Source organism: Bombina bombina, chromosome 12, assembly GCF_027579735.1.
Source record: "Bombina bombina isolate aBomBom1 chromosome 12, aBomBom1.pri, whole genome shotgun sequence".
NCBI classification, from domain to species: Eukaryota; Metazoa; Chordata; class Amphibia; order Anura; family Bombinatoridae; genus Bombina; species Bombina bombina.
Genome location: NC_069510.1, coordinates 35,831,660 through 35,856,159, shown reverse-complemented (window position 1 = coordinate 35,856,159; position 24,500 = coordinate 35,831,660). Strand labels below are relative to the sequence as shown.

At 39.7% G+C, this 24,500-nt stretch overlaps 1 protein-coding gene across 1 annotated transcript in view; it reads left to right on the top strand.

The window, feature by feature from the left end:
* Positions 1-2,038: 2,038 nt before the first annotated feature.
* LOC128642644 (ficolin-1-like) overlaps positions 2,039-24,500 on the top strand; it is a 79,229-nt gene continuing 56,767 nt past the window's right edge. The window contains exons 1-2 of the mRNA XM_053695425.1: positions 2,039-2,189; positions 15,356-15,409. Of these exons, the coding sequence (XP_053551400.1) occupies positions 2,039-2,189; positions 15,356-15,409 (205 nt within the window). The remainder of the gene's footprint in view (positions 2,190-15,355; positions 15,410-24,500) is intronic.

Here is a 24,500-nt window from a genome sequence, read left to right as displayed (position 1 = left end):
TTCAAGTTACTGAGTTAATATACCTTTAAATATCTAACAAAGCAGTATCAAGCATATACTCGAGTTTACGTTTTATATTGGTAGATCTAGTGTGATATTCAACAGTGTTATGTCTGTAGCTCCTAGCTGAGTTTGTTCTAATATATTGCTAAAAGATATATTACTGAAACTGTAATGTCTTGAATACAAATATATGTTTGACCAAGCACCAGTAGGCTGAAAATATATGCCTATTAATATAATGCTTGATTTATAAATGTATAAAATTCAGTAGTATTGGCAATATACTAAGGCTATAATTATTCTGTTCATTTGATCTAAATATAGTATACCTCTGTTAGATTAGCTTTGCACTTCATTGATGTTAATATACTAAGTAGAAACAATGAATGAAAGAGGTTTAAACTTGTATCCTGCAAGTAAATTGCAGTAAAAAAATGGATAGTTTATTTGTTTAGATTTTTATTCAGCAATTCGTTGCGTTCTATATTGCTAGTCTGATATCGCCTTAAATTACTATCGAGCTGCTACATAGGCAAAATACCCAAAAAGACTATCCCAGCTGCCGGGATCATCAGCTGTGTGTCAGTGAAAGAATGTGCTGGGATTGAGTGTTCTTTGTACGCCTGCTTCAGCCTTTGCTATCATAACTAGCTCACAAATAATAGAAAACGTATTGTCAAGTATTATTATTCTTAATACGATCTTAGTTATTTGAATGCCGCTGCATACGTGCATGCAAGCTACTAGCTTGTACTGTTAAATTATCCTGAATCGTGAGCCACAGCTATAGCACTAGCCCTGCTTCAATGTGCTTGTATTTAGGAGTACTATAAACTGTCAAGTTATATTTTTAACTACTGCCGAACTTAAACTAAATATTATTTTAACAACAGGAGAGGCAAATTAAAAGAGAACCCCTGACGCTGCGTTTCACTAACGCTTCCTCTGGGTTTATATTTATTTTACAGGCAAGTTTGTATTTATTTTAACTAGGTAGAATAGTTACTAAATAGTTATTAACTATTTAATAACTACCTAGTTAAAATAAGTACAAATTTACCTGTAAAATAAATCCTAACCTAAATTACAATTACACCTAACACTACACTATCATTAAATTAATTACCTAAACTAACTACAATTAACTACAATAAAATTAAATAAACTAAATTACGAAAAACAACAAACTTGCCTGTAAAATAAATATAAACCCTAAAATAGATACAATGTAACTATTAGTTAAATTGTAGCTATCTTATGGTTTATTTGATAGGTAAGTATTTCGTTTTAAATAGGATTAATGTATTTAATTGTAGATTTTTATTTTATTTAGATTTATTTAAATTATATTTAAGTTGGGGGGGTTAGAATTAGGTTTAAACTTAGGTTTAGGGGTTAATGAATTTAATATAGTAGCGGATACAATGGGGGAGGCAGATTAGGGGTTAATAAGTGTAGTTAGGTTGCAGCGACGTTGGGGGGCAGATTAGGGGTTAATAACTATAATGTAGGGTTCGGCGATGTTGGGGGCGGCAGATTAGGGGATCATAAGTATAATGTAGGTGGAGGCGGTGTCCGGAGCGGCAGAATAGGGGTTAATAACATAATGCAGGTGGCGACAATGTCGGGGGCAGAAGATTAGAGGTTAATACGTGTTAGATTAGGGGTGTTTAGACTCGGGGTTCATGTTAGGGTGTTAGGTGTAGACATAAATTTTATTTCCCCATAGGAAACAATGGGGCTGCGTTAGAAGCTGAACGCTGCTTTTTTGCAGGTGTTAGGTTTTTTCCATCTGAATCTGCCCTATTGTTTCCTATTGGTAAATCATGCACAAGCACGTTTAGCCATCTTACCACTGACTTAAGCAACGCTGGTATTGAGGTGAGATGTGGATCTAAATTTTGCTCTACGCTCACCTTTTTGCGGCTAACGCCGGGTTTAAAAAAACCTGTAATACCAGCGTTGTCTTAAGGGAGCGGTGAAAAAAAAGGCTCATTAGCACCGCACCCCTGTTACCGCAAAACTCGTAATCTCGATGTATGTTTCTAATTATGTATTTATTTTTTGTCCAGATGTGAAGATTGTGGGAATTGCAGACAATGACAAGCTAGCCATACTAAGAGGATGTCCTGGACTTCCGGGACAATCAGGACAGAAGGGAGAACGTGGATCAGTGGGAGAGAAGGGTGAGTGTGGCCCCTATGCCAGAAAAATGTTATATTCCAATCTTTCAAAAAAAATATGTAGACAATTTTTGTTGTAACAAAATTCATATTAAAGGGACACTGTAACCAAAATTTTTCTTTCATGATTCAGATTGAGCATGAAATTTTAAGCAACTTTCTAATTTACTCCTATTATCAAATTTTCTTCATTCTCTTGGTATCTTTATTTGAAATGCAAGAATGTAAGTTTAGATGCCGGCCCATTTTTGGTGAACCTGGGTTGTCCTTGCTGATTGGTGGATAAATTCATCCACCAATAAAAAAGTGCTGTCCAGAGTACTAAAACCAAAAAAAAGCTTGGATGCCTCCTTTTTCAAATAATGATAGTAAGAGAATGAAGAAAAATTGAAAATAGGAGTAAATTAGAAAGTTGCTTAAAATTGCATGCTCTTTCTGAATTACAAAAGAAAAAATGTGGGTTCAGTGTCCCTTTAAATATTTGGGAATGTTTGTATATAAATCATTTAATAAGATTTTCTAAAGCATTAGAAAATATCACACAGTTTGTAGAAGCTCAGCATGGGGAAAACAAGTTAACTGATATAAGAAAAATACATTGAAATAAATATAGATGCATGTTTCCTTCTGTATAAGAAGAGTCCACGGATTAATTCCTTACTGTTGGGAAATACTGAACCTGGCCACCAGGAGGGAAACATATACCAAAGCTCTAGAGGACACTGAATGAAAATGGGAGGGACAAAAAGAGAGGTGGACCCTAATCTGAGGGTACCACAGCCTGCAAAACCTTTCTCCCGAAGACTGCTTCAGCTGAAGCAAAAACATCAAACTTGTAAAATTTAGAAAAAGTATGTAAGGAGGACCAGGTCGAAGAGACCTTCTGACCCTTATGCTTCCCAGAATAGGCAACAAACAAGGAAGAAGTTTGTCTAAAATCCTTAATAGCCTGAAGATAGAACTTCAAGGCGCGAAACACGCCCAAATTATGAAGCAAACGTTCCTTTGAAGAAGAAGATTTGTGACACAAGGAAGGAACCACAATCTCTTGATTGATGTTGCGGTCTGACACAACCTTAGGAAGAAACTCTTAGTACGTAGGACAGTTGTATCAGAATGGAACACCAGATAAGGAGGCTCACATTGCAAAGCAGCAATCTCAGAAACTCTACGCACAGTAGCAATAGCCAGTAGAAAAAGAACCTTCCAGGACAACAACTTAATGTCAATTTCATGCATAGAGGCTCATTTATCAAGCTCCGAATGGAGCTTGAGGGCCCCCGTTTCTGGCGAGCCTGCAGGCTTGCCAGAAACAGCAGTTATGAAGCAGCGGTCTAAAGACCGCTGCTCCATAACCCTGTCTGCCTACTCTGAGCAGGCGGACAGACATCACCACAATTCAACCCGATCGAGTACTATCGAGTTGACACCCCCTGCTAGTGGTCGATTGGCCGCAAATTTGCAGGGGGCGGCGTTGCACCAGCAGCTCACAAGAGCTGCTGGTGCAATGTTGAATACGGAGAGTGTATTGCTCTCCGCATTCAGCGAGGTCTGTCAGACCTGATCCGCACTGTTGGATCAGGTCCGACAGACCTTTAATAAATAGGCCTCATGGGCTCAAACGGAGCCCTTTGCAAAATCTTAAGAACAAGATTCAAACTCCGAGGAGGAGCCTTAGATCTGAACACAGGTCTGATTCTAATCAGAGCCTTAACAAAGGACTGCACGCTTGTGCAGTAAAACAGACAGGGCCTAAATCTGTACCCTCAGGGAACTGGCAGAAAGACCTTTCTCTAGTCCATCCTGGAGAAACGATAGGATCCTGGCAACCTTAAAGGACCAGTCAACACTGTATTTGCATAATCAACAAATGCATGATAAGAAGACAATGCAATAGCACTTAGTCTGAACTTCAAATGAGTAGTAGACTTTTGTTAAATAAATTGCAAAGTTATGTCTATTTCTACTCCCCCTGTATCATGTGACAGCCATCAGCCAATCACAAATGCACATACGTATATGCTGTAAATTCTTGCACATGCTCAGTAGGAGTTGGTGACTCAAAAAGTGTAAATATACATTTTGTTAATGGAAGTAAATTGGAAAGTTGTTTAAAATTGCATGCTGTATCTGAATCATGAAGTTTAATTTTAACTTAAGTGTCCCTTTAACTTTATGCCAGGGGAATCCACGCTCTTCAAACCAGAATAAATAGGTTCTCCACACCTTATGATAGATGCGACAAGTAACTGGCTTACGAGCTTGAATGAGAGTATCAATAACTCTCTCAGAAAAACCTCTCTTGGCTAGGACTAAGCGTTCAATCTCCACGCAGTCAGCCTCAGAGAATCTAGATTTTGATGAACAAAAGGACCTTGTTCCAGCAGATCCCTGCGACAAGGTAACTTCCATGGAGGAGAAGATGACATACTCAACAGATCCGAAACCACGTCCTTCGCGGCCATGATGGAGCAATCAGTATCACTGATGCCTGCTCCTGCTTGATGTAGGCCACTACACGAGGAAGGAGTGGTAACGGAGGGAAAAGGTAAATTAGATTGAACCTCTAAGGCACTGCTAATGCATCTATTAGCTCCACCTGAGGATCCCTGGACCTTGACCCATATCTGGGTAGCTTGGCATTGAGACGGGACGCCATGAGATCTATCTCCGGCGTCCCCCACCTGTAGCATATCTCTGCAAGCACTTTGGGTTGGAGAGACTATTCACCCGGAGGAAAAGATTGTCTGCTGAGAAAATCCGCTTCCCGGTTGTCCACACCCAGAATGTGGATAGCTGTAAGCGAACAGCTGTGGGCCTCTGCCCACTCCAGAATCCAAGATACTTCCCTCATTGCTAGGTAGCTTCTCATCCCCCACTGATGGTTGATGTAAGCCACCAAGGTTATATTGTCTGATTGGAATCTGATAAACCAGGATGAACCCAGAAGAGGCCAAGCATTCAGAGCATTGAAGATTGCCCGAAGTTCCAGAATGTTGATTGGGAAGGAGCGCTCCTCCTGAGACCACAGGCCCTGTGCCTTCTTGGCACCCCATACAGCTCCCCAGCCTGATAGACTCGCGTCCATAGTCACAATCTCCCAGGATGGTCTTAGAAAGGATGTCTCTGAGGACAGATGATCTGAATAGAGCCACCAAGAGAGCGATTCTCTTATTCTCTTAACCGGTTGTCCAGAGAAATCTGTTGAGACAGATCCGAATGATTGCCGTTCCACTGCCTCAGCATGCACAGTTGTAATGGTCTGAGATGGAACCTCTCAAAGGGAATGATGTCCATGCTGGATACCATGAGACCAATTACCTCCACATACTGAGCCACAGATGGCCTTAAGGAGGTCATGCCGAAGCTAGCTTGCATCGCCACTGGTCTGTTAGGAATATCCTCATGGATATGGAGTCTATTATAGTACCCAGGAATTCTACCCTGGTGCTTGGGATAAGAGAACTCTTAGTTTATCTTCCATCCTTGAGATAGAAGAAGAGAGAGAAGAGATCCTGAATGGCCCTCCGTGCAATATCCCTAAGTCTCCCTTATGGGATAATATGTATATTTGTAGGTATTCCTATTTATGCAGTTTCCAATGGGGAATGAGAACTGATACCTCTTAGGAATAACAAATGTGTATAGTGGTTAGAGAGGCGAGTTTAGAGTCACAAGTATTTAAGGTAGTATATACTTGGACAAATTTAACTCCCTTCAATGAATGAGGAATTACTTATAAGTCTTTAGCTATCTAGATTTAACCCTATGTGAAATCCTAAAACTTAGTCAATAGTTTTTTGGATAACCTTTGAGCAAGTAGCGATGGATGATGCTTTAGTTAAGAAGAGCATTTAGGGTTAATGAATGTTTCAGAGATAGCAGAGTAATAAACCCAGGGTAGTTGTTAGTATAGGTTGTTAGACTTCTTTATGAAATAAGCAGAGGTGATGGCATATACGTAGCTAATTAGCAAAACAACAGGTGATAACTTATTAGAGGCAGTTCATATATAATCATTCACATATGAGTTATATTTACAGTTGATATAAAGTTATTTAGTGGATGTTTAGTTATCCCAATACTTGCGTTTTCCCCAAGATTGATGATAAGGTTCGCCTTGTTGCGCTGGGTTATTCACTCCTGCACGAGTGGTTTGGTTGCGGTCACAAGCTGAGAGTACAAACCATGCAGGGAGCTTGTTCCGGTATCCGGATCCACACGCTGAGAGATTGGTGACGTCAGCGTGCTGTGAGACACACTGTTAGACTTGGCTGACAGGAACTGGGGAGAGGAGGAAAATACAAAGATTAGCTTCAAAAGGATTTGTGGAATGGTTGCGGTATGTTTTCCCTTTTGGGCTCTGTTTTTAGGTTTGTTTGATCCTGGTAGTTTTTAGTATATTTTTAGTTAGACTTAGGAGTTGGTTTAGATTTTAGCTAAATCGTTCACCACACATTTGCAATTATCAAGCAATTGGCAAAGTGCTTGAGTCCCTCCTTAAATAGGAGTTCCGGTGTGAGACTGAGTATATCTTAAAGGGACATCATTTACCACATATGATCTTTTAAAGGGAATGGTAATATGACAGATCCCTCCCTTCAGGATGCCCTCCATCTTCCCCCAGCACTTGGTTTTGTAGGATATTTGGTATGGAATTCAGAAAGTAATTGTGGAGCATGGAGATTAGCATGATGTACCCAAGAATCTTTTTCAGGTCCATACCCTTTCCAGTGTACCAGATATTCCACTCTTCTCCAACGTATACGGGAATCAAGGATCTTTTCTATTTCGTATTCCGATTGATCAGGTTCCGCTATGATAGAGGGGTTGGTAACTGGAAGTTGACTGTTGTTGTTTCCACGGAATGGTTTTAACAGGGATACATGAAAGGATGGATGTATCTTTAGTGTTGTTGGAAGTTTGAGAGTGACTGCGTTAGGATTGATGATCTTTATGATAGTGTAAGGGCCAATAAATTGATTTGCAAGCTTCTTACAGGGTTCAGCCTGATGAAACGACTATTTGTTGAGAAACGCGTTGCTGTACGCTTGTTTTTATCTGTTTGTACTCAATAAATGTATCCTTGAGTACATCACACCTGCCTGTTTTCTATTACTATTGCCGCTGGAGCAATTTGGTTACGTTCCTGATCCCCTTTGGAGGTCCGCTGTGTCGAGTTCCCTTCGACTCCATTGGTTCCCCTGCTGGGTCTACTCTGACGCTGCTTGCTGAGTGACGTTTGCCTAGCGTACCGAGCTTACGCCTGTCTGACGGGCGACTTTTGGTTCCGTCCTGCTTGTCTGGGTACACGTTTGTACCGCCGCTCTTGTGAGTAACACTCTGTGTGGGGGGTCCGCTGCTAATGTGTATCCCTTTGTTGCCTAAAACGATACTTGTCCCATGAGGCGCCTCTTCCATCTGTCATCCACAGGTTCCCGTTACAGGGTACTGTGAGTCTAAGATTTTTTGTGGAAAGTAGAACACGATCTCCAACTTTATATGTTGGAGGATTACATTTTTTAATGTCGTAATATTTCTTTTGTGTGGATTTGGCTGCTTCGAGATGTCTTTTCAATAGAGTAAGAGAGGCTCTTAAGTTTTGGGTGTAATCAGAAACGGTAGGGTTAACGGATACAAAGTCCCTACCAGGTACAGACTTAGGATGGTATCCATAGGTGGCATGGAATGGAGAAGTTTTGGTAGAGGCGTTCATTGAGTTATTATACGCAAATTCTGCTAATGGTAGCCAATCTGCCCAATCATCTTGAAGATGGGAAACATAGCAGCGAAGATATTGTTCCAGAGTCTGATTTGTACGTTCAGTCAATCCGTTGGATTGGGGATGGAATGATGTAGAGAGTCTTGATGAGATTTGAAGAATTCAACATAATTCCCTCCAGAATCTGGAGGTGAATTGTGTTCCCCGATCTGAGACAATGGAGGTAGGTAATCCATGTAGCTTCACAATGTGAGACATAAAGATTTTGGCTGTAGTGATGGCAGTTGGTAATGATTTCAATGGGATAAAATGCGCTAGTTTAGTCAGATGATCAATTACCACTAGAATGGTGGTAAATTGATTGAAGGTGGTAACTCCACTATGAAGTCCATAGCTATCATAGACCACGGAACCTCGGGAATGGGTAATGAACCTATAAGACCAAACGGTCTATGATGATCTTTCTTATTTCGAGGGCATATTTCACATCTTGTTACAAAATCTACTACATCTTGATTTAGTTGTGGCCACCAGAAAGTTCTCTTGATGAGTTCCTGTGTTTTCGTAATTCCGGGGTGTCCAGAGAGAGGAGAATTGTGGTAATGTCGCATGAGTTCAAGACGTAGGGATGAGGGTATATAGGTTTTGTTGTTGTGAGTGCTTAATCCTGTCCTTTCATCTTTTTCACAAATTGAAGGAATGTCCATGTCTGATTGTAAAGCATTTACTATCTCTGTGAGTAGAGAAGTAGCAGAAGCGATGATTTTTTGAGGAGCTATGATGTATTTGTCCTCTGGTTCTTCAGTGATTGGTTCCAAGGATCTGGAGAGGGCGTCTGCCTTCACGTTCTTAGAACCAGGTCGATAGGTGATTAAGAATTCGAACCTGTCAAGAAATAAAGCCCACCGTACCTGTCTAGACGAAAGTGTTTTGTTATTCCTCAGATATTGAAGATTCTTATGATCGGTGAAGATGTAGAATGGTTTGGAGGTGCCCTCGAGTAAATGCCTCCAATGTTCCAGAGCACATTTAATTGCTAACAATTCTTTATCTCCTACTGAGTAGTTTTGTTCAGCATTTGACAGTGATCTAGAGTAATATGCAATCGGATGTAGGGTAGGATTAGTCAAACTTTGTTGTGAGAGAACAGCCCCAATTCCGGTATTGGATGCATCAACCTCTACTGTATATTGGTAATCAGGATGGGGAAGTTGTAAGATTGGAGCAGATGAGAATTTAGTTTTCAACAGTTGAAAAGAATCTTGAGCATCATTGTCCCATAGAAATCTTTGTTTGCCTGTCAATCTGGTTAACGGTTTGACAATTGTGGAGAAATTTCTTATAAAACGTCTGTAAAAGTTGGCAAATCCCAGGAATCGTTGCAATGATTTGACAGAAGTGGGTTTAGCCCAATTGAGTATAGCGGATACCTTTTCAGGATCCATTGTTATTCCCGTAGGTGAAATTATGTATCCCAAGAATTTAATAGTCTTTACGTGGAAGCAACACTTCTCCATCTTGGCGTAGAGTTGATGTTCACGCAGTCTAGCTAACACCCATCTTACATGTTTAATATGTTCTGTCATATTACGAGAGTATATTAGAATGTCGTCTAAGTAAATCACCACGCACACATCCATTAGGTCTTTAAAGATATCATTTATAAAATACTGGAATGTGGCGGGGGCATTCGTGAGACCGAACGGCATGACATTGTACTGGAATAAAGGCCTAAAGGCCGTTTTCCATTCATCCCCACTCTTCATCCTGATAAGGTTGTACGCACCTTTTAGATCTAATTTGGTGAAAATTGTTGCTTCGTTCAACCTTTCTAGAAGCTCAGGGATGAGAGGAAGGGGGTATCTGTTTTTAACGGTTATGGAATTAAGAGCTCTGTAATCGATAATCGGTCGCCTTGTACCGTCTTTGTTAGTGACAAAAAATATACCTGCTGCGGCAGGAGATGTACTAGGTGAAATAAAGCCTTTACGCAGATTGTCATCTAGATATTCCCTCAGGAATTGTAATTCTTTCTGAGATAAGGGGAATATTCTTCCAAACGGTATGACTGCACCTGGTTTTGTGTCTATAGGGCAGTCATATGGTCGGTGTGGAGGAAGATTTTCTGCTTCTTTTAGGTTGAATACGTCTGAGAATTCAGCGTATTCTTGGGGTAGAGCAGAAATAGCGCTACTAATCTGTATATAAGGAAAACAAGTTGACAAACAATATGGAGAATCAAATTTTATCTTATTGACTGACCAATCGATTGTGGGGTTATGCTTAGTTAACCATGGATAACCCAGAATGATGGGATGTATGGAACCAGGAATAATGTCGTATGTGATATATTCTTTGTGACCATTATTTGTTGTAGTGAGTAGAGGGATGGTGTGGTGTGTAATGGGACCCTTTAAATAATTGGACCCATCAATAACCTTAACATAGACTGGTATTTCTTTTAACACACAGGGTATTTTATTTACATTAACGATATTCTGATCTATGAACATTCCGAAAGCTCCGGAGTCAATCATAGCCTCGCTCTGGTAGAGGTGTTGATCCCACTGCAAAGACATAGATATGGTCAAATGAGTATTTATTTTGGTAGAGATATTATTTATACTGTAAAAGGTCTTACCCTTCTTTTGACGAAGCAGAAGAGGGCATGTTGACACACCATGATCCTTATTTGCACAGTACATGCATAGGTTGGATAAGCGGCGTCTTGTCTTTTCTTCTTGAGTTAATGGTCCTTTTATGGTTCCGATTTCCATAGGTACCGCTGGTGTACTGGTTTTGTCATAATGTACTGGATAATGTTTCTTTGTATAAGTTTCGGGGTGTTGTTTTTCTATCTTTCTTTCTCTGTAGCGACGGTCCATTGAGATACAAACTTTTATTAGTGCGTCCAGGGTTTCGGGCAGTTCTATTCGAGAGAGTTCGTCTTTGAGATGTTCAGATAAACCCAGTCTAAATTGATTCTTCAGGCTGATTATATTCCATTGCGAGTCTGTAGCCCAGAGTTGGAATTCGGCTATATAATCCTCCACCGCCCTTTTTCCTTGTCTTAGAGATCTCAAATTTTGTTCAGCGGTGTTTTGTTTGTTGGTATCCTCATATAGGCTAGACATTGCAGTGAAGAAATTTTCCAAAGATTCAAGTATAGGATCCCCAGACTCAAAGAATCTATTGGCCCAAGCTCTGGGTTCCCCACTCAGGTATAAGATAGTTGTACAGACTTTAATGCGCTCTGTACTGTACGTTTTGGGTTTCATAGCAAATAACAGCATACAGGAATTCTTAAATTCACGATACTTTGACCGAACGCCTGAGAAGGGGTGTGGAGGGTTAATTTGTGGTTCAGGAGAATCAGTCGTTTTCTGTGTGAAATAATCATTCATTAAGCATTTAAGAGTATTATTTTCAGTTTTGAGTTCATTTAAACCTTGTGCAAGTAATTCAACCTTTTGATTAAGGGTGCCAATTTCATTGGCCATTTGTGCAGGATCCATTTTTATTTGTTTTTGTAGGCTTGATAATACTGCAATATCCCTAAGTCTCCCTTATGGGATAATATGTATATTTGTAGGTATTCCTATTTATGCAGTTTCCAATGGGGAATGAGAACTGATACCTCTTAGGAATAACAAATGTGTATAGTGGTTAGAGAGGCGCGTTTAGAGTCACAAGTATTTAAGGTAGTATATACTTGGACAAATTTAACTCCCTTCAATGAATGAGGAATTACTTATAAGTCTTTAGCTATCTAGATTTAACCCTATGTGAAATCCTAAAACTTAGTCAATAGTTTTTTGGATAACCTTTGAGCAAGTAGTGATGGATGATGCTTTAGTTAAGAAGAGCATTTAGGGTTAATGGATGTTTCCGAGATAGCAGAGTAATAAACCCAGGGTAGTTGTTAGTATAGGTTGTTAGACTTCTTTATGAAATAAGCAGAGGTGATGGCATATATGTAGCTAATTAGCAAAACAACAGGTGGTAACTTATTAGAGGCAGTTCATATATAATCATTCACATATGAGTTATATTTACAGTTGATATAAAGTTATTTAGTGGATGTTTAGTTATCCCAATACTTGCGTTTTCCCCAAGATTGATGATAAAGTTCGCCTTGTTGCGCTGGGTTATTCACTCCTGCACGAGTGGTTTGGTTGCGGTCACAAGCTGAGAGTACAAACCATGCAGGGAGCTTGTTCCGGTATCCGGATCCACACGCTGAGAGATTGGTGACGTCAGCGTGCTGTGAGACACACTGTTAGACTTGGCTGACAGGAACTGGGGAGAGGAGGAAAATACAAAGATTAGCTTCAAAAGGGTTTGTGGAATGGTTGCGGTATGTTTTCCCTTTTGGGCTCTGTTTTTAAGTTTGTTTGATCCTGGTAGTTTTTAGTATATTTTTAGTTAGACTTAGGAGTTGGTTTAGATTTTAGCTAAATCGTTCACCACACATTTGCAATTATCAAGCAATTGGCAAAGTGCTTGAGTCCCTCCTTAAATAGGAGTTCCGGTGTGAGACTGAGTATATCTTAAAGGGACATCATTTACCACATATGATCTTTTAAAGGGAATGGTAATATGACACTCCGCCAGACGAAAAGATGGAGCTTGTACAAGAATATCGTCCAAGTAGGGGGCTACTGCTATACCCCGGGTTCTTGCAGCAGCTAGAAGAGCCTCTAGAACCTTTGTAAAAATCCTTGGAGCAGTAGTTAGACCAATTAGAAGTGCAATGAACTGGAAGTGCTGGTCCAGGAATGCAAACCCTAGGAACTGGAAGTGATCCTTGTGGACTGGAACATGAAGGTAAGCATCCTTTCAGGTCTACAGTGGTCATGAACTGTACTTCCTGAACTAGGGGAAGAATAGACCTTATTGTCTCCCTCTTAAACGCGGGGACATTTAGAAATTTATTTAGGCACTTTAGGTCCAGAATCGGGTGGAAAGTTCCCTCTTTCTTTGGAACCACGAACAGGTTTGAATAGTATCCCAAACCTCTTTCTGCAATAGGAACCGGAACAATGACCCCTAAGGAGGACAGATCCCGCACGCACCCCAGAAAGGCTTCCCTCTTTTCAGGCTTGGAAGACAGGCTTGAGAGGAGAAATCTGCCCTTGGGTGGATGAGATTTGAAACCTATCTTATATCCCTGAGCTATGACCTCCAGAACCCATGGGCCCTGCACGTCCCTGAACCAAGCATCTGAAAACAGCGACAGTCTGCCCCCTACACGATCCAGGGCCGGATTGGGGGCCGCCCCTTCATGCTGATTTGGTCTCGGCGGGCTTCTTTCTCTGCTTGGATTTAATCCGGGATTAAGCCGGCTTCCAAGTACTCTTGGCCTGTTCGGGAAGAAATGTTGTCATTGGGATTTCTCAGAACAAAAGGAACGAAAATTAGAACTCTGTCCCTTAGACTTGTTCTTTTTATCCTGCATTAGATAAAAGAATGATCAATTCTCAATGCTTTAATTCTTTCCTGGATAATGTCGAGGAAACCCTTCACCTCGATCAATTCCGATAAGGAGTCGCACCAGTAAGCCACAGCTCCAGCAACCGAGGCAACAGCCGCTGCTGGTTGAAACAAATATCCTGTGTATTGAAACATTTTTCTTAGAAAAGTTTCCATCTTCTGATCCATCGGCTCTCTGAACGACGAGCTATCCTCAAGAGGAATAGTAGTACGTTTGGTCAGCGTGGAGATAGCACCATTCACCTTAGGGACAGAACCCCACAACTCCAATTGAGAGTCTGGGACCAGGAATAATTTCTTAAAGGTAGACAAAGGAGAAAAGGATGAACCAATTCCATTCCACTCGTTTTTAATAATGTTCACCATTTTTACAGGAACAGGAAAAGTTAATGACACTACCCTGTCCTTGTAAACTCTGTCCAATTTAGGAATCAAAGGTTCATCAGGCAGCTTGGCCTCTGGAACCTCTAATGTAGACAGGAACTCCATTAGAAGAAAACATAAGTGCTCAATCTTAAATCTAAAGGCTGGTTCCTTCGCAGCAGGAGGCTTAGAGGCAGCAGACTCTGACCCAGAAAGTTCACCCTCTGAAGCCTCAGAGTGTGACTCACCCTTGGATACTTGAAAAACAGATACATCCAATAAACTACTTCATGACCCCTGGGCAAGAGAGCTATGTTTAACCTTTCGCTTGTGCTTGGCAGGGCAAGGTAAAGCACTGAGGGCCTCAGACACCACATTTTTTAACTGCGCAGTAAAATCTGATGGTAAAAGGCTCCCTCCAGATGGAGGATCAGGCGTGCTATGGGAAGCTGCATGTGTTGAGGGAGATGACTGATGGGTATGCACCTCATGGGACAGCGAGTCCTCAGAGGTGGACGGCTCAGTGGTACTAAAAGGGTTAACCTTCTTAGACATAATAACATTGTTAAGGCATGTGGAACATAGTTGAGAGGGCAGGAATACCATGGCCTCCTCACAACATAAAGTATTACTATTTGAAATAGCGGTAGTACCCTTAAGAATATCAGAATCCTTCATAGCTTAAGTTAATTCTCACAAAAACGGTACCTTTATACTCCCAATGGCTGGGGCACTCACCACCTCCTGGACATAGACAATACAGAGAAAGAGCGTCTTCTCTGACAGCCAGCTTGGTCATGAAAGAGGAAATGAAAGTGAGACCACACCCAGTCAGGTGGTGCACAAGGGAGAACCGCCCCTGCTATGAGAAAAAGCACACCAAGCTACAAGCTGCGTAGTGTTCACAGTGAAAGTAAAAACCTGTGTGTCCCAGCCACATAACAAACAGACTATGTGCCCAGTAAAATCTCACACATAAAGCAGCATAAATCAAAGCAACACATTTGATTAATCCCCAATGTTCAATAATCACCCTTAGGAGATATTAACCAATGATTCTATTAAGATAAAAGGAGCCACACTGTGACCCTGTCTTCTAGCATTTTCAACATATGTAAAATTGAAATGATCTTACCAGAATCCATGCTGTGGAGAAAAGACACAGCCTCTCAAGTGTGTCGGTCTTGTAGTATCTCTCCTGACATGGACTTTAGTGAAGAAAAAAAGCAGACAGTGAAACTCATCAACACTGAATGCTTAAGGAGCTGTTAGCAGGCAGTCTGGATGGGTTCATAGAAAGACTCTCCCTGCATCTCCAGCCAAAATCTTCTGACACTTCTCTACCATCCTTCTGTGACGAAATGCAAAGAATGACTGGGGGATGGGAGAAGTGGGAGAGGTATTTAAGCCTTTGGCTGGGGGGTCTTTGCCTCCTCCTGATTCCCAACAGTAAGGAATGACACTGTGGACTCTCCTTATATTAAGATGGAAAACTATAAATACTTATTGTAATACTAATGACATTTTTTTGTGTGTAAGACATTTGTAGATAAACCAATAATTTAATATATGACCTGTTATTCATTTTCAGGTGAAAGGGGACTTGATGGGATCCAAGGGATTGCCGGACCCCAAGGGCAAAAAGGTTTGTGTCAAACTCACAATCCAGCAAACATTTAATTTGTACATTCAAGACTTGCTAGATCTGATACATATAGTGTAACTGTAAATTACAACAGGAAGTAAATAGTTAAATAATATATCCAATCCCAGATGTAAATTTCAGTCATATTTTGGTGAACTTTTGATCAGTTATGTGAAATATCTATTTCCTGTATGTATGTTATGTTTAGTAACTCTGACCCCTATTTAAGTCCATTGTAACTCCCTTGTAAAGTACCTTACATGGCTTTTTAAAATGTTTTCAAATCTAAAGCCATATTAGAAAACCCTGCATTTGTAGCCTCACACCGTCTATACTTTGAATAAACAATTGTAATCTATACTCCTACATTGTCACAGACCGAGAGGTGTGCCCACTGTCCCTACCAGAGCTTCTCCCGTTAGAGATAATCTCCTGGTCTCCATTGACTTTATCGACTTCACTCAACCCCACACATGCCTATCCCCACGCACAGCACACAGACATCTGCCCCCGTCCTGTCATAGCTCTGCCTTTGACACACCTACAAGCCCCACACACACCTCCCTGTACAAGAAAGAAAGAACATTTTGGGAGGAATGGTAATTCCATTTCTTCAGAAAAACAATGTTCCAAATTTTCACATGATTTTTGTACCTTTTTAAAAAAAAAAAATTTTGGCCTGTTTTAAATGGCATTTATTTTTTAATAATGTTAACGTTTTTGCATATGTGTTCAGTTCATGAATAAAAAATATTTTTTAACCACAAAGTGCTGAGCCATTTTCACCCCTATGATAGAGTTGTTAGTTTCTTAATATTCGTTGCACTTACACAAAATGTAAACGTTTTTTTTTCTGTGCGGTACCTACACAAATCATATCTTGTTTTTTCAGTAGAAAATATTTTTAGATTGCAGAAATAACATTATTTGACAGTGGAAGGCCCCTTGCATAAAAGAGTGAGCTGGGCTGGATGTGTAGTTGCAAGTTTGTTGTAAGTGTGTGTGGGGGGGGGTTTACTAGCCTGTTATAAGGTTCAGCAGTCAGATTCCAGCCCTCTTTTACCTGCATGTCAAGAAAGCTGCTTTTTTTTAATACCCTCTTTACCCTTTGGAGATTATATGTTTACGGCTCACTTGAGGGCCCGTGTTTGGCTCGCCAGAAACACCAGTTATGAAGCAGCGGTCTAAGGACCACTGCTCCATAACTCTGTCCGCCTGCTCTGATGAGGCGGACAGGAATCGCCGGAATTCAACCCGATCGAGTAGTTGTTTGGCACCCCCCGATCGGCCGCGAGTCAGCAGGGGGCGGCGTTGCACCAGCAGCTCACAAGAGCTGCTGGTGCAATGCTGAATACGGAGAGCGTATTGCTCTCCGCATTCAGCGATGTCTGTCGGACCTGATCCGCACTGTCGGATCAGGTCCGACAGACATTTCATAAATAGGCCTCTTAGTTTTGTTGGCGGGAGTAGGTTTAGTTGAACTAGCTCCTTATTAAGCCTGTCTTTAATTCTCCTCTCAGTTGTTTCTTGATTTATGAAAGCACAAAAAGTAAGCTGCGCTTCTCAACATTAATACAAAAAATCAGCAATATGCAAAAAAGAATAGCAATAAATAAAAGGACAGAACATTGAAACTCAGTACACAAAACGCTATTTAGTAATATCGCATAATATTGTCCAAAAGCGGAAATCTCCAAAACTAGTCTAGTGCCACAAAAAGGAGATATGAACTGATATAGCATACAACCTTACAGCACCGATAAAATGGTAGTAATTGTGTGTATTCACTTCTAAAGCGGGATATGTAGTGGATGCTGCTCTGAAATGGATGGGAGGACTGTGATCCAATTCCCAAAGAGGCTGAAGAAACGGAAACAAAAGAAGACAGAGCGCAAACCACTCTAAGGGTAAAACTGTTTTTAATGTAAAGTGCTTATGCGCAAATAAAAACACATGTACAGTGTATAAGATAAAACAAGCATTGATATAGTCACCGTAGGCGAGTGAGAGTATGTAAGAAATCACCCAATCCTTTTAACGATCCTAAGTGCTTCTGGACCGCCACAGGAGCTGAAAGGTTAGGGGCTGCTCAAACTAATCCGGCGTCTGGAGACGACTCAGCTTCTCTACGCGTTTCGTCGGGAATCGACCCAACTTTTCAAGAGATAATGTGCTGTTTAGTCCTTTGCTCCTTTTAAAGCGAGCTGGCTTGAATGTCTCACAATACGTTGCTGTATCTGATTGGTTAACCACGTAATGCCCCACAATTGGTTGCTTCTTGTTAGTGACGTGATGAGCATTGCGATACAGTTTCTGGTGTACATCAAGTATCTAACTGGCACGTAAATGACAAAGATAAATAGTACAATTGAAGTAACAATATACAAACAGCATTGAAAACATAAAGGCACATAACCGGTATTGCTGCGGTATAGCACTTCTATAACAGCTAAAAGGCAAAAAAAAGATGGTAAATTACAGCCATAAAATGTACAAAATAATGTGTTCATAGAAGTGCTTAACCGCTATCTTGTCAGCGTGACACATATATGTACATTTGTCAATCGATACTCAATCAAAAAATTACAAGAGAATATTATCCTAATCCTATGGCAAACAGCAGTCACGTAAACGGTTTGTGAACATCCAAACATGGCAAGACAATTCTTTGTTAGCCATATTAGCAGGTGATACTAAAAAATGTAATATTCAAAAAAATATAATATTCCAAAAAAATTCATAAAAATGATACAACATATTGCTATTATAAATGATAATACAATGAAACTCAAAAAGAATAAGATATGAGATATTTGTAATAGACCCTGATAGAAGAGATGGAAAAAATTAAAATAAAATAAAATCAAAGAAAAGGGCTATGTGTAGGCGATATTTCTCAAAAGAGAACATATCTATGTATCACATGAAAGTACCACATTGGCTATGAAGATAGCCAGTATCTGAGAAGGTTATAAACTGACTATATCAGGAAAGATGAACAAAGTGGAACGAAACTAAAATAAAAAATAATAATAATAAATAGGAAACTCTACATAAAAGCCTGAAGATCTAAATCGATATTCAGGCCTTTTTGACTAATAGTATTGAGAGTTTGTAATTCATGAATCCAAAAATGTTTTGTGTTCTCGCAAACTTCTTAACCTATTCTTGGAGCTGTTTGGTGGAATCCAATCAATGACCATAATTTGAGGGTTAGCATCGTGATGGTATTTATAGTGATCTGAGACACTGTGGGTATCTATTTTGTTTTTAATGTTACAGCAATGTTCATTGAATCTGGTTCTTATTAACCTCTTTGTACGCCCTATATAGAAACAATTGCAGCTACAGATTAGGAGGTACACCACAAACATAGATTTACATGAAAACTTATATATAGTCTTATATATAGTCAGTTCATAACCTTCTCAGATACTGGCCAATGTGGTACTTTCATGTGATACATAGATATGTTCTCTTTTGAGAAATATCGCCTACACATAGCCCTTTTCTTTAATTTTTTCCCTCTCTTCTATTAGGGTCTATTACAAATATCTCATATTTTTTTTCTTTTTGAAGTTTCATTGTATTATCATTTATAATAGCAATATGTTGTATCATTTTTATGAATTTTTTTGAATATTATATTTTTTTGAATATTACATTTTTTAGTATCATCTGCTAATATGGCTAACAAAGAATTTTCTTGCCAGGTTTGGATGTTCACAAACCTTTTATGTGCCTGCTGTTTGCTATAGGATTAGAATAATATTCTCTTGTAATTTTTTGATTGAGTATCGATTGACAAATGTACATATATGTGTCACGCTGACAAGATAGCGGTTAAGCACTTCTATGAACACATTATTATGTACATTTTATGTCTGTAATTTACCATCTATTTTTTGCCTTTTAGCTGTAATAGAAGTGCTATACCGCAGCAATACCGGTTATGTGCCTTTATGTTTTCAATGCTGTTTGTATATTGCTACTTTAATTGTACTATTTATCTTAGTCATTTACGTGCCAGTTAGATACTTGATGTACACCAGAAACTGTATTGCAATGCTCATCACATCACTAACAAGAAGCAACCAATTGTGGGGCATTACGTGGTTAACCAATCAGATACAGCAACGTATTGTGAGACATTCAAGCTGGCTCGCTTTAAAAGGAGCAAAGGACTAAACAACACATTATCTCTTGAAAAAGTCGGGTCGGATCCCGACGAAACGCGTAGAGAAGCTGAGTCATCTCCACATTACCTCTCCAGACGCCGGGTTGGTTTGAGCAGCCCCTAACCTTTCAGCTCCTGTGGTGGTCCGGAAGCGCTTAGGATCGCTAAAAGGATTGGGTGATTTCTTACATACTCTCACTCGCCTACGAAGTTCACTGTATTCATGCTCGTTTTATCTTATACACTGTACCTGTGTTTTTATTTGCGCATAAGCACTTTACATTAAAAAAACAGTTTTACCCTTAGAGTGGTTTGCGCTCTGTCTTCTTTTGTTTCCGTTTGTTGCTTTATGCCTTGCTTAACTGGGGTGTCTCCCTCCTAGATACAGCAGTTGGTCTTGGCCCTGTGTGCGATAAAGTGACAGACTGAGTGATGGTCAGTTTGAATTGGAAGGGTGATCCCCAAAAGGTGCAAGCTTAGGGGTTCCCTTCCCAGCGGGTAGGCAGGCTGAAGAGTTCATAAAAGTGCATGACCATTATATGACTGGAACAAACCTGCTCCATTGCAGATGCAGAGACGTGAATAACTATAGTAGGGTTTTTATATTTAGGAACTTAGTTGCCGTCATAAGATTTACAGCTAAATAAAGATGTATTAGTCACATGTATGCCTAATAAAGGTAATCAAGTTACTTGTACTAATTAACACGTGTCCTTGTTTTTATTAAAGATTAAAGTGTTAAAGAGATAGAAAGGTCACAATTAAAATCCACATGGGTGAATTTCAGTTTTAAACAGAAGCATTAAGCTAGTAAACGTTATTATTGTTTTTAAGTGGCATACGCACATATGCTGAGATGGCTGTGCATCAGTATTTGAACACGAGACCTTCTAAGAGAGTCAGTGTTGGTTTTAATGACACAAATTAAGTCTTCACAGACCCAATACACAACACTGCCAGCTCTCTGAACTTGAATACTGGTGCACCGACCCTCACAGCATATGTGCATATGCCACTGAAAAACAATAATAGCATTTACTAGAAGCAATTTTACTAATGGAATTATATTGCAAAAATGCTTCTATTTAAAACTGAAATGCATCTATGCACATTTTAATTTTGACCTTGCTATCCCTTTAAAGGGCTATGAAACCAAAAGTTTTCTTTTGTGATACAGACGGAATAAACCAGTTTAAAAACAGTTTCCAATTTACTTAAGTTATCAAATTTGCCTCGTTCCCATGATATTCTGTGTTGAAGAGATACCTAGGTAGGCATCTGGAGCACTAAATGACAGGAAATAGTGCTGCTATCTGCAAATGGGCAACATACTTGCAAAACTGCTGCCATATAGTGATCCAGAAATGGACTGGCTCTTAAGCATATATATGTATGTGTTTATAATATGTATTTAAGCATATACATATATATTCCAAGTGATAACACAGTCCCCATAGCCAGCAATGTAAAGGCACTTTTTAGTGCCTTTTGTTTTCTAACAGACCACACCCGCTCACTTTAACCCCTTATAAATGCTTTGTGCAGTTAAATTATAAAAAAAAATCATAACATTGTACAAAACTCTTTATTTTGGGGACAATTGGGGGACATTTTTTAAATTAACTAGAGGTCTGACCTCTGGTTAATTTTCGGAGAACTAATTGCTACCACGAGCGCACAGTAACTTTAACCAGCCACTTGTAATGGCTGGTTATTTATCATGTGCCAGTAAACAGGTGAATTTCCCCGTTTATGGCACACAATAAATTAGCGCTGCACTTGTAATCTAGTCCTAAGTAGTGATGTCGCGAACCTAAAAATTTTAACTTCCGCTACTGTTCGCGAACCGGCATTGACTTCAATAGGCAGGCGAACTTTAAAACCCACAAGGACTCTTTCTGGCCACAATAGTGATGGAAAAGTTGTTTCAAGGGGACTAACACCTGGACTGTGGCATGCCGGAGGGGGATCCATGGCAAAACTCCCACGGAAAATTACATAGTTGATGCAGAGTCTGGTTTTAACCCATAAAGGGCCTAAATCACCTAACATTCCTAAATTGTTTGGAATAATGTGCTTTAAAACATCAGGTATGATGTTGTATCGATCAGGTAGTGTAAGGGTTACGCCCGCTTCACAGTGACAGACCAAACTCCCCGTGTAACGCACCGCAAACAGTCCATTTGCACAACCACGAGTGGGGTAGGTGAGTTTTTACTCACAAAAGTATGAATGAGTAGTTTAACCCCTGCTTCTCCAGTCCCTTCTTAATTAACCAAATTTGACAGTAGAAGTAAACTGGAAATATTTTCAAAATTGCATACTCTATCTGAATCCTAACTATATTTAACCACATACGCTAAGAACACTATAAATGGCCTATTTATCAAAGGTCTGTCAGACCTGATTCAACAGTGCGGATCAGGTCCGTCAGACCTCGCTGAATGCGGAGAGCAATACGCTCTGCGTATTCACCATTGCACCAGCAGCTCGGTGCAACGCCGCCCCTTGCAGATTTGCGGCCAATCGGACGCCAGCAGGGGGTTGTCAATCAACCCGATCGCACTCGATTGGGTTGAATTGTGGCAATCTCTGTCCGCCTGCTCAGAGCAGGCGGACAGGTTATGGAGCAGTGGTCTTTAGATCGTTGCTCCATAACTTGCGTTTCTGGCGAGTCTGAAGACTCGCCAGAAACACGGGCCCTTAAGCTCCATTTGGAGCTTGATAAATGGGCCTCTATAGCTAAAGAAAAGCTATAGAGATTTCTAAGACACTTTTATTTATTTTTTGTGGGTCAGGTGAAGCTGGCGTCCAAGGAATTCAAGGACCTAAGGGTAAGTTGTTATGAAAGCAGTTTAAATGTCAAACGGATACAGCTGTATCAGTGGTGCATTTCCTACTTCTGTAGATACTTCTTGCTTATGCTCATTGGCTGACAAATGCTTCCTGCTCATGCTCATGCTTAAATGCTACTCATGCCAATCGGCTAGATTACGAGTTGTGCATTATGAGTGAAAAAGCAGCGTTATGGCTCTTTTTCTCTACCGCTGGTATTACGAGTCCTGTAGGTACAGCTGTACCGCACACCTTTTTCAATGGGACTTCCATAGCGCCGGTATTACGAGTTTTGCCTGGGAGGCCATAAAGTGAGCAGTACAGCCTATACCATCAAGATTTGTTCCGCCATCTAAAGTCAGTAGTTATGGGTTTTGCGCTACAAAGCTGTAGCATAAAACTCATAAGTAAAGTGTTACAAAGTACACTGACACCCATAAACTACCTATTAACCCCTAAACCGAGGCCCTCCCGAATCGCAAACACTATAATAAAAATATTAAGCCCTAATCTGCCGCTCCGGACATCGCCACCACTATAATAAATTTATTAACCCCTAAACCGCTGCACTCCCGCATCGCAAACACTAGTTAAATATTATTAACCCCTAATCTGCCACCCCCAACGTCACCGCCGCCACTACACTAAAGTTAATAACCCCTAAACCTAACCCACCTAACCCTAACACCCCTAACTTTAATATAATTAAAATAAATCTAAATAAAAATTACTATCATTAACTAAATAATTCCTATTTAAAACTAAATACCTGTAAAATAAACCCTAAGATAGCTACAATATAACTAAAAGTTACATTGCAGCTATCTTATGTTTTATTTTTATTTCACAGCTTACACAAAATAAAAAAGAAATGATCAAATATTTAAACTAATTACACCTAATCTAATAGCCCTATTAAAATAAAAAGTAAAAAAACAAAATAAAAAAAACCCTAAACTAAACTGCTAATAGCCCTTAAAAGGGCCTTTGCCCCAAAGAAATCAGCTCTTTTACCTGTAAAAAAAACAAAAAACAACCCCCCCAACAGTAAAACCCACCACCCACACAACCAAACCCCCCAAATAAAAAGCCTATCTAAAAAACCTAAGCTCCCCATTGCCCTGAAAGGGGCATTTAGATGGGCATTGCCCTTAAAAGGGCATTTAGCTCTTTTTCCTTGCCCAAAGCCCTAATCTAAAAATAAAAACCACCCAATAAACCCTTAAAAAAACCTAACACTAACCCCCGAAAATCCACTTACAATTTTTGAAGACCGGATTGGTTGTGTAGGTGGTGGGTTTTAATGTTGGGGGGGTTGTTTGTATTTTTTTTTACGGATAAAAGAGCTGATTTCTTTGGGGCAATGCCCTGCAAAAGGTCCTTTTAAGGGCTATTGGCAGTTTAGTTTAGGGTTTTTTTATTTTGTTTTTTTTTATTTTGATAGGGCTATAAGATTAGGTGTAATTAGTTTAAATATTTGATCATTTCTTTTTTATTTTGTGTAATTTAGTGTTTATTGTTTTTTGTAATTTAGTTAATTGTATTTAATTAATGTAATTTATTTAATTGTAGTGTAATGTTAGGTTTTATTTTACAGGTAAATTTGTATTTATTTTAACTAGGTAGCTAGTAAATAGTTAATAACTATTTACTAAGTAGTCTACCTAGTTAAAATAAATACAAACTTAGCTGTGAAATAAAAATAAAACCTAAGCTAGCTACAATGTAACTATATGTAAGTATTTAGTTTTAAATAGGAATTAGTTAGGTAATAATAGTAAGTTTTATTTAGATTTATTTGAATTATATTAAAGTTAGGGGTGTTAGGGTTAGACTTAGGGTTAGGTTTAGGGGTTAATATGTTTATTTAGTGTTAGGGATGTGGGAGGCCAGAGGTTTAGGGGTTATTAACTTTAGTATAGTGGCGGCGGCAACGTTGAGGGCGGCAGATTAGGGGTTAATAAGTGTAATGTAGGTGTCGGCGATGTCGGGGTCGGCAGATTAGGGGTGTTTAGACTCGGGGTTTATGTTAGGGTGTTAGGTGTAAACATAACTTTTCTTTCCCCATAGGAATCAATG